The sequence below is a fragment of the Haliaeetus leucocephalus genome, unplaced genomic scaffold (genome assembly GCF_000737465.1).
Source record: "Haliaeetus leucocephalus isolate CR32 unplaced genomic scaffold, Haliaeetus_leucocephalus-4.0 Scaffold162, whole genome shotgun sequence".
Classification (NCBI taxonomy): domain Eukaryota; kingdom Metazoa; phylum Chordata; class Aves; order Accipitriformes; family Accipitridae; genus Haliaeetus; species Haliaeetus leucocephalus.
In genome coordinates, this window is record NW_010972598.1 from 14,688,910 (window position 1) to 14,699,150 (window position 10,241).

At 58.0% G+C, this 10,241-nt stretch overlaps 1 protein-coding gene across 1 annotated transcript; it reads left to right on the forward strand.

The window, feature by feature from the left end:
* The first annotated feature begins 887 nt into the window (after positions 1 to 887).
* LOC104828998 (chromosome unknown open reading frame, human C2orf42) lies at positions 888 to 9,798 on the forward strand. The gene is made up of 9 exons (XM_010563008.1): positions 888 to 927; positions 2,493 to 3,333; positions 4,029 to 4,139; positions 4,511 to 4,615; positions 5,594 to 5,734; positions 6,145 to 6,249; positions 8,337 to 8,444; positions 9,378 to 9,478; positions 9,562 to 9,798. Exons 2-9 carry the CDS (start codon positions 2,505 to 2,507, stop codon positions 9,796 to 9,798), a joined length of 1,737 nt encoding a protein of 578 aa, XP_010561310.1. The 5' UTR covers positions 888 to 927; positions 2,493 to 2,504.
* Positions 9,799 to 10,241: the final 443 nt, after the last annotated feature.

Below are 10,241 nucleotides of genomic sequence, written 5' to 3' on the forward strand. Positions count from 1 at the left end.
CCCCCCCCCGCCTCGGGAGCGAGGATTTCCACCCTGGGACAGCGAAAATCCTGTTACTGACGTGTGACAAATTCCTACAAACCAGCTGGGTTGTTGTGTCTTTTTGGGGGTTTTTTTTGGTGGGTTTTTTTTTTTTTTACCGATTTCTACATTTACATGTACTGATTATGTAAAATATTTTAGCAAATTAATATTTTGCACAACTGTTAGCCGCCTTTGTACGTTTCCTTATTTAAAGGTGGGACGCCGAGTCCTTTGACGCGAGTTATGCCTCAAATCGTCCTTTTTTTTTCTTTCTTTCTTTCTTTTTTGCGTGTGGACATCAAATACCCGCTCTAGTCCTCTTGAAATGCGAAGCTCATCCTCTCTTGGGATTTAATTATTGTAGAAAAATTCCCCCCGTCTCCCGGGTCGTGCTGAGAGTCCGTTTCACCCAGCTAGCGGAAGGCGACTGGAGCTTTGCAAACCGGGTCTTTTGCAATGTTCAGAGGCCAAAACCGACCTTTTCTGTCCTACCTCTTGACCAGCCTTCAGAAAAAAAAACAAAAAAAAAAAAAAAAAGGGAAAAAAAAACCAAAATCGAAGCTTGTTGTGTGCTCTCTTTTCTTGTTCTGTGTCCCGCGGCCGGCTCTCGCCCTCCCCGGGCCGCGGCGGGCGGGAAGGGAGCGGCTGCTGGGGGAAATTTGGGGGGAAAAGGGCCCGAATCGAGTAAATCTGGCCACAAGCGTGCCGCGGGGGTCGCTGGGAGGTGTAGTCCGCGGCTGCGGCGCCTCCGCGGACTACACCTCCCAGCGACCCCCGCGGCGCCCCACGTGACGTCGTCTGACCAATGAGAGCGAGCGAGCGGGCGCCATGGCGGAGGCGTGGGGCTGAAGCGCCCTCGCGGCGGTGCGGGCAGGAGCGGGGGGCGCGCGCGCCGCCGCCCAGGTAAGGGGAGGGGAGAGGCTGCGCCCGCGGGACAGGAAGTGACATCAAGGGGCGGGGAGGATGCTGGGAAACGGCGCGGCGGCGGGAGAGGGGGTGGGGGGCGCCGCCTTCCCGCCCCGTCGGCGGGGTGCGACGTCACGGCGACGGCGGTGACGTCAGCGCAGCGCCCGCCCCGGGGCCGAGGGTGGGCGAGGCGTTGCCGTTGAAGACGCGCCCCCCCCCAGATGAAGGGAGGGGATGGTGGGGGGGGGCCCGGGCCTACTGCTGAGGCGATCCGGGGCCTGGTCGTGAGGTGACCGGGGCTGAGGGGAGGCCCCGTTCCGGGTGACCGGCCCCGCGGGGTGTCCCGGTCCCGTTCCCGGTCCCGTTCCCGGTCCCGTTCCCGGGGGGGGCCCGGCCCGGCCTTCGGTGCAGGGGTTGGCGTCTGTGCTGGTCCCCGCTGGGCAAGCTCTGGTCCTTCCTCTCCTCTCGGTGGGCTCCTCTGGCCCTTCCTCTCACCCCGGCGGCGGGGGGACGTCAGGGGAACCCCCGGTGAGCCGTGCCCTGGCACAGACCCCCGGTTCTCTTTGTAGTTGGGCCGGGAGCTCATCCCTCCCGGTGCTGGCAGGCTTGATCCCACGTAAATGACCGTTGTGATCCCGGGACCGGCGTAAATTGCCTCAGGAGCAGCTTTTCGGCATCCCCCGTGTCTCGTGTCTCATCGCATCCACTTTGAGGTGCTGGGTGCCGAGGCGTTGCAGCTCCGGCAGTGACAATAAACCTCCCTTTCGCCTCTGCCCGGGTGTCTCCCGTCTCTCGCCTGCTGCCCTCGCTGGGCACAAAGGCTGGCTCGAAGCCTCGGCTGCCGGCCTGCTGCCAAAAACCTGACACGGGTGGGTCGGGAAGGAATCGGCCCGTTTCTGTCCCGTTCGTGCAGGGGTTTCTCCCCACTGTCGCTGCCTTAGACTGCCGTTTCCACTTCGGCATTGCTCGGGGCGGCTCTGGCACGCTTGGCAACTGGTCGGGGGCTCTCTGAGCCCCCTCGCCCGCGCGTTCCCCCCCCCCCCCCTTTATTTATGTCCCACATCCTTTATTTAATTTAATTTGCCCCCAGGGAGGGTGAACCCGTGGCTTGGGCCACGAGTGTGCACGTGCCAAAATCTCTCTTTTTAGCTTCATTTTCCTCCTACGCGGCTGAGACTGGGATATAGCAGGGGGTGGGTGCCAGGGTGGAGGCGGCAGGGTCCGGCCCTTCCAGGGGTGGCACTTTGTCGCTCCATGAAGGGAGTCATGCTGCCGTGGTGTGTCATGTCACACCTGGGCATCGCTTCGGCCCTCGGTGGCAAGGAAGGAGCTGAAGTAGCCGACGTGGGACTGCGACGGGGTGGCACGGTGGCTGGCAGGGACCCCTGCCCATCCCGCCAGGACCGGGCAGGCGGTCGCTTCCCCCCGCTCTCTCTCTTTCTCCCTTCTGTCTCTGCTGCTGCTGGGGACCGAGGACGGCTGCGTCCCCGCTGTCCCTCCTGTTCCATCTGCCCCTCCCAGGCTGTTAACTCACCCCTCCCCACCAATCTCTGCCCTTCCAGGTTCCCCGGAGGATGGAGCCAGCATCGGTGAGGACAAAAGTCCCCTCCTTCCTGTCCGACCTGGGGAAGGCTACACTCCGGGGTATCCGGAAATGTCCCCGCTGTGGCACTTACAACGGCACCCGAGGCCTGAGCTGCAAGAACAAGAACTGCGGGACTGTCTTCCGCTACGGCACACGCAAGCAGCCCGGCGTCGACGCTGTCAAGATCATCACCGGCTCCGACTTACAGGTTTATTCGGTGCGGCAGAGGGACCGGGGACCGGATTACCGGTGCTTTGTGGAGCTGGGGGTCTCGGAGACGGCCATCCAGACAGTAGATGGGACCATCATCACGCAGCTCAGCTCTGGCCGCTGCTATGTGCCTTCATGTCTGAAAGCGGCCACGCAAGGCGTGGTGGAGAACCAGTGCCAGCACGTCAAACTGGCCCTGAACTGCCAGACCGAGGCCACCCCCCTCACCCTGAAAAGCTCGGTGCTCAACTCCATGCAGGCTTCGCCCGAAACCAAACAAACCATATGGCAGCTGGCGACCGAGCCCACGGGACCGCTGGTGCAGCGGATCACCAAGAACGTCCTGGTGGTGAAGTGCAAGGCCAGCCAGAAGCACAGCCTCGGCTACCTGCATGCCTCCTTCGCCCAGAAAATGAGCGCCAAGACGCTGACGGACCACAGGTTCTCCTGCTCCTGCCAGGCTCTGAAGCCTGGCAAGGGCGGCCCGGCCGAGGAGGAGGCGCCGGCATCGCCGCGCTGCATTCACTTCTTCGCCTGTATCTGCGCCTTCGCCAGTGACGAGAGCCTGGCGCAGGAGTTTGCCGACTTCCTCACCTACGACTCCGGCGGTAGGCGGGGGGTGATGTGCAGAGGATTTGGGCGGGCTGTCAAGGGGCCCTGTCAGGCTGATGCCTCCCGCTCCTGCCCTGGCAGCTGCTTTGCTTTGCCTGGGTTGCCCTTACACCTGCTCCCTATCAGCACTTTGTTAGCTGGGGCTTTATTTCCTGCCCCGCTCCCTCTGCAAGCAGAGAGCTTTGTAGGGAGTGATTTCTCTGGGGCTGCAGCTTTGCCCCTGGCTCCCAGAGTGGGCTTGGAGCTGGGTCTCCTCTTCCCTTTGGGCTGGAGCAGTGCTGGGGAAGCCCAGCTCACTGCGAACCCCCCTCCAGTGGCAGCAGCTGCTGGGGTTTGGTCCCCCTGGGGGGGGGGGGTGTGCACCCCAGTAGGTGTGCCCTGTCTTCAGTTACCCAAAGGTGAAAATCTGCCCTGAGGAAAGCAACCTGGGTCACATGAGTGAATTAAAATCATGGCTCATCTCAATGTTTCCCCCCCTCCCCGCCCCAAAAAAAGAAAGGTGTGTGTCTGCAGGGCTGGCAGGGATTTGGGGTTTCTCTGAGGATGTTTGGGGTGTGCTAGGAGGTCTCGGGGAGGGGGGGGGCAGGGGGGAGTGCTGGCGTGGGGAGGGGGACACGAGACCCCCGTGTCCCCGCAGCACTGCTGCGTTTGGTTGACATGCTTTTTAAGGACAGAGGCTTGTTTCTCCTAGGTCTGAAAGGGATGGTGGTCCCACAGTTGGTGAGTGGCCCCGAATCCACGGTGCAGGCTGGGGAGGTGGCTGCTGCTAAGCCCAAGAAGAGGAAAAAGGATGCGACGCCTGGTGAGTATCAGCTGCCGGCTCTGTGGGAGGGGGCGGACGTGGTCTGAAGCTGAAAGCCGTTGGTTGCCCAGCTGGCACGACTGCAGGAGGGGCAGCCCCGCCACGACCTGCCGGACTCGTAGCTGGCTGTGTCTGGTGGGAGCTTTTGGAGAGGCTCTGGGTGTCGAGCACACGCCTGCCCCGTGTCTGAGTGGGTCTTTTAGTGGTTGGCAGCAGTGTTTTAAGGTGGGAAAAGCTGTGGTGACAGCCCGCCCTAAGGAGAGAGGTGACTTTTCCCTCCCACCCACCCTGCCTGTGACAGGGGTGCTGGCATGGGGTGCCCGCAGACCTCCGGGACTCGTGCGCTGACGCTCTCTGAAACAATCCCTCAGGGACGCAGGCAACCAGCCCTCTCCTGGCTCAAGACCCAGCTCACAGCAACCCCAGGAGAAGCAGCCTGAAGAAGCCGGCCGTCGCCTCCTCGCTGAAAAGACAAGGTAAGCTTCGGCCGTGCACCTCACCGGCGGTCGGGAGCGCTCGGGGACCGGGCAGACGCCCGCGGCTGTCTGATTCGTGCCGCCGTAAACCCTGCGGAGGGGATGGCCGAGCCCTCTCCATCCGTCCCTGGCTCTAGGAGGCGAAATTGGGCTCCGTCACCCTCCCTGCTCCCTCGGTGTTACCGGTAGCTGTGTGTGTCTTGCGTAGCTTCGGGTGCTGGTGTAGCTCTGGCTGGCTGTAAGTGTGGTTGTCGGAGAGGGACGATGCCAGCACGCTCCCGGGGTGGCTCGCTCTTTGGTGGATTTCTTGGTGCGGCAAGCTGAAAGAAGTTGGCTTGTGGTGGTGCCAGTGCGGGAGTGAGTGGGACAGCCGTTGTTACATTAATGTCTCCTGATGCAATTAAGTGCCCTCCTGGGTAAAATGGGTAGGCGAATCAGTTCAGGCGAAGTTGTGAACTGGTTTCCATTGCTTTTTTCCCACCGCCGGTGTATGCGGTATCTCTTAATGATGTCCAGAGCTGCTGGGCGGAGGGGACGTGCGGCCAGGGTAGCGGTGGTTTCTAGTGGCAGATTCTTGCCCAGAAGCACCGTCAGGGATCTGGCCGGGTGCGGGGAGCATGCCAGCTGTGAAGGAGACGATGGCAACGCGGGTAACCCTGGCCACCTCGGGGAGATTGTTTTGGGCACGTCATATGTAGTAACTGTTGTCCATGAGCAGACGGCTGTGTGTTCCTACGTGTTTATAGGTGATGTCTGAAGAGGGAAGGATCAGTTCGATGCCATGAAAACCTGTGGGTTTTCCCAGCGACTCGGAGCCCTTTAGAGAAAGCTGCTCTTGCTGCTCGTAATGGTCTGTGCCAGGGTTGCAGCCTTTGTTTAGTGCTCTTGTTTAGTGCTTTAGTTCCTCTTTTAGCTTTAGTTTTGGCCTAGAAAGTGGTACAAATCTCTTCTTATTTTTCCCCTTCCCCCCTGAGACAGAGCGCATCCATCTCGCCCCACAGCCTGCGATGGCTCGGTTGGCTCCTGCAAACGCCCCCGGGAGCGTGTCGGCGCTCACGGGGAGGGGAGGACGTGTCGGGTCCCGCTCCCGGGGATTGGAACTGCGAAGGCAGCTGCCCGGTGAGACGGCGTAATTGTACCACAGTGCTGAGGCGGCAGCTCTTGCCGAGAGCAGACGGGGGTTTTAAAAGAAGGCATGGCCACAGTTAAAGCAGTCCTGCGTTTCCAAGCCCTGGGAGCGAGGTGCCCAAGGCAGCAGCATCTAAATCATCGAGCTGGTGGAAAGACAGTTTTGTTGTTGTTTGTTTGTTTGTTTGTTGTCCTGCTGCCTTTCTGAGCTCTGTTTAACACAGGGAGTCGTGTCTGTGCTGCCGGGGAAACTCGTGCAGGTAAAACGGGGAATACTGGACTGGAACTGCGCCTGCGGGGCAGCCGCTCAGGCTCGGTTATTTCTCCTGCCCGTCTGGTTTGGCACTTCAATTTTTTGTATGCCGATGTGGATTCTGATTTCCCTTCCCTTTCTTTTGCAGGCTGTACCCAGCTGCTGGACGAGTCACAGGTGACCCTCTCCTTCCAGGACTGGCTGGCCAGCGTCACCGAACGCATCCATCAAACCATGCATTACCAGTTTGAGGGTAAGGCTTCGAGGACCACCTCGGGAGAGCCTTTGGGCATCTCTCCGCTCTGCACGCCACCTCTGTCATTAAGCTCTTGGCAGCATTAAATAACTAACTAACTGTTAGCCCTGAGGGAGGCGAGTGCTTTGCCCAGCTTGGTGCAAATGTTGTTATTTTACCTTGGGAAGTTTCTGTTGGCTTTGATTTGTTTCTTGAACGTGGGCTTAATGCTTATCAGCAGCCTGGTGTTTGTGTTTGTTTGGTTTGTGTTTGTTTGGTTTGTGTTTGTTTGGTTTGTGTTTGTTTGGTTTGTGTTGGTGTTGTTTATCGTGGGGAAGGGAGAAATTCCCATAGAGCTTATAGAGGCTTGAATTCAAACTGCATGGGGCTGTGCAGAGGAGGTGAGGTAAAGTAAGGTGAGATGCCTCACGTGACATTAGGTCTCAGAAATGCTGGCAATCCACTTTTCCTCCTGTGGCTGTCCAGAGCACTCTGCTGTCTCCCTCACCCCCACCACGTCTCAATGGCAGGGCTCTGGTGCCCCCCCTGCACATATGGCTAGAGGCAATGGCTTGTGGCTGTAATAACGGGGGGGGGGGGGGAAAACTGTCGGCCACCTGCACTGCTCCACTGCCCCAGCGAGTGAGCAGAACGGGACTTGTGTGGGCAGCAGGGCACATCTTTGTCCTGTCCTCCACCCCAAGGCAGCAGCTTGTGTTTGTTAGAGCTGTAAAAATCCATAATGGGGATGTACTTTGTAAGTAAGTAAGTTTCTTGGCTGCTGGGAGAGGTGTGCCTGGCAGGCAGGTGCTGCTGGGCTCACTTGAAGAGAAGGACCCCCAAAAAATGCCTGAAGGGGAGAAGCTCTTTCCAAGCAACATAAGAGCACTGTGAGTTAGTTTGTCACATAGGACAAACAAACAAAAACACACACGTCCTGCTATTCAGCAGCTGTCACTGCAAGGTGTCATTAAGTGCAGGAAGCATGCAGGGATGCAGCCACTGGCAGCAACAGCTACGAGCCACAGTCTGTTGTGTTCAGCTCATGGTTGGACTCACTGATCTTAAGGGTCCTTTCCGACCTAAATGAATCTGTGGTTCGTAAAGAAGACAGGTTGCCACCACCTGGCCCCCTTCAGCAGCATTACCCTCACTTACTCACTTAGCAGAGTGACCCACAGGCTGCAGGGGCACAGCCCCACTGCCACGCTCCCCAGGATGAGGCAGACAGGGACATGCTGGAACAGGTCCAGCACAGGATGGCAGAGCTAATAGAGGGACTGGGGTCCCTAGCAATGAGCCAGGGCTGTCACCTGGAGCACAGACAGCATGAGGGAGGAGTCACTGCTCAGGAAGATCTTAGAATAGCTCGAGGCAGAAGGGACTCTGGCATGCTTTAACCCCAGTCAGCAACTGGCACCGCAGAGCTGCTCACTCCCTGCTCCTGTCCCATGGGATGAGGAAGAGAATCTAGAGTAAGTAAACTCACAGGCTGAGTTAAGAACAGTTTAATAATAAAGTATGATTGATAGTAGTGAAGAGGAAGATAACAAAGAGTGAAATAAACATAACCCAAGAAAAGACAAGTAAGTGACACAGTGCAATTGCTCACCCCCTGCTGACAGATGCCCGAGCAGCCATCCCCCCCCTTAGCCAGTTCCCCCCAGTTTATATACTGAGCACAATGTTCTGTGGTATAGGATATCCCTTTGTCTAATTCAGGGCAGCTGTCCTGGCCCTGTTCCCTCCCAGCTTCTGCACCTGCTTGATGGCAGAGTATGGGAAACTGAAAAATCCTTAACTGTGGGTAAAAGTGAAGTGCTGCTTAACAACTAAAAGGAGCTCCTCACAAGACTAGATGTTGCTGTACTGCCTGAGCTAAGGGGAGAGAGGGTCTGGGGAAAGGTCACAAAGTAAAGTAACAAAGTCTGAATTCAAGAAAATAGTTTACTGCGAAGGGGCAGCAGATCCCACCAGTGCTTTTCAAGCCAGCTGTTGGAGGCAGCAGTAGTGAAGATACTGAAACCTTGAGGAGTATGGGGGGAGGCTGTGCTTGAACACCACCACTGCCTCACCCCATGTCTTCTTGTTCATGCCCACAACAGGCAAGCCTGAGCCGCTGGTGTTCCACATCCCTCAGGCTTTCTTTGACGCACTGCAGCAGAGGATCTCCAGCGGGAGCACAAAGAAGAGGCTGCCCAACTCCACTACAGGTAAGAAACAAACACACTTACATGCAGACTAGCCCCTTTGCCTACTGGTTAAGGCAGGCTGCTTTTGGAGGAAAAAAACCAGCAGCAGCCACACCAAGAGAAAAGATTCCTTGGTCCCCCTTGGTTTCGAGCAGCTTTTCCCCTCCCTGCAGCTAAGTGGGAAATAGTGCAGCTGTGCAACCAAGCCCTAGGGCAGAGGACACAAGCTAAGCAGGAGACACAGCCTCTGTTATGCAGGGCAATGCCATTGGCTCACACCTAAGTCTAGCCTAAAGCCCCAGCCTGATCATGAGCACTGGCTCTCTCAGCATTTAGCAGGGCACAAGAGTAGCACAAGCCAGGGCTGTGAGAGTAAACCCCAGTGAGGCTTAAAGCTGAGACTTTACTCCCCACATCACCTCCACTGAGCTCTGCCTCTGAGCCAAAGGGCAGGTCACATCACCACCCTCAATGCTGGCAAGTATCATTGCCGCTTTACACCCTCTCTACTACACAAGCGTGGAGTATAAAGCCAAACTTCAGCACGCACTCAGGGCTCTCTATAAAGTTAAATACATCACATTAGCACTGCAGGAGCACAAGTCGCTGCCTCTGCTGCAGCAAGGCCCCAGGACCACCAACACCAGCCCCATTTGGGTCCCCATCAGTACAAGCTGAGACAAAAAGCACATCTCTGAAGCCCAACATCAGTTAAAATTCACTTTATTAGTAGGTATTAACAGAGCCATGGGGAAGAGTCCACCAGCAAGGACAAAGTCAGACACTCAGGAGCTGGGGCTGCCTCCCAGAGAAGGCAGGTAACTACAAGCTGGAGGAAGACCTGAGGCCAAAGAAAACAAAGAAAAAGGGGGAGAACAGGGTGAAAACAAAGCACCCCAGGTTTCACAGTGAGCTACACCCCCCCACCCCTCACTGCCCTTTCCCTCCCCACAGCTTTTGTCCGCAAGGATGCCCTTCCCCTGGGCACCTTCTCCAAGTACACATGGCACATCACCAACGTCCTGCAGGTCAAGCAGATCTTTGATACACCTGAGGTAAGGAGGGGAGGCAGCCCCCCAGCCCCACTGCTGCCCCTTAACCCAGCCACTCACCTGGGTGCTCCCATACTTGCTGGCAGCTGCCACTGGAGATCACACGCAGCTTCATCCAGAACCGGGATGGGACCTATGAGCTCTTCAGGTGCCCCAAGGTGGAGGTGGAGAGCATCGCTGAGGCCTATGGGCACCTGGAAAAGCAGCCAGCCATCCGGCCCCTAGAGCTCAAGACCTTCCTCAAAGTGGGTAAGTGGGGCAAGCTCAGCTCCCAGCCCACCTTGGGGGGGAACACCCAGCCCAGCCAGGCAGCCCCAGTCTGAGGTGCCCTGGCCCAGTGGATCCCACCAGCCCCCCAAGAAGACTTCCCCCCCAGTGTGGGAGCAACAGCCCAAGCCTCCTGCCAGAAGCCTGGAGCAGCAAGACACCTGCAGAGCTATAGCAGAGAGCACAGGCCCACCCCCCTCCTCTGCTAGCAGCTCTTTTAAGTGCCAGCTCTTTTAAGTGCTGCATTCTTCCTCCATGCCTGGGACTGGGGGCATCCCAGCAAGAGGGGCATCCCAGCAAGAGGGGCGTCCCCACCCACCCTGACAGGCCAGCCCCCAGGAACAAGGCGGACCCCCCTTGTTCCTACCTACACACAGACCCCCCACCCAGGGGGCCCCAAAGCCCAAAGGAGGGGCCCCAAAGCGGCCCCCCCTCAGGCCCCCCGCCCGGGGGGGCCCCAAAGCCCAAAGAGGGGGCCCCAAAGCCCAAAGGGGCCCCC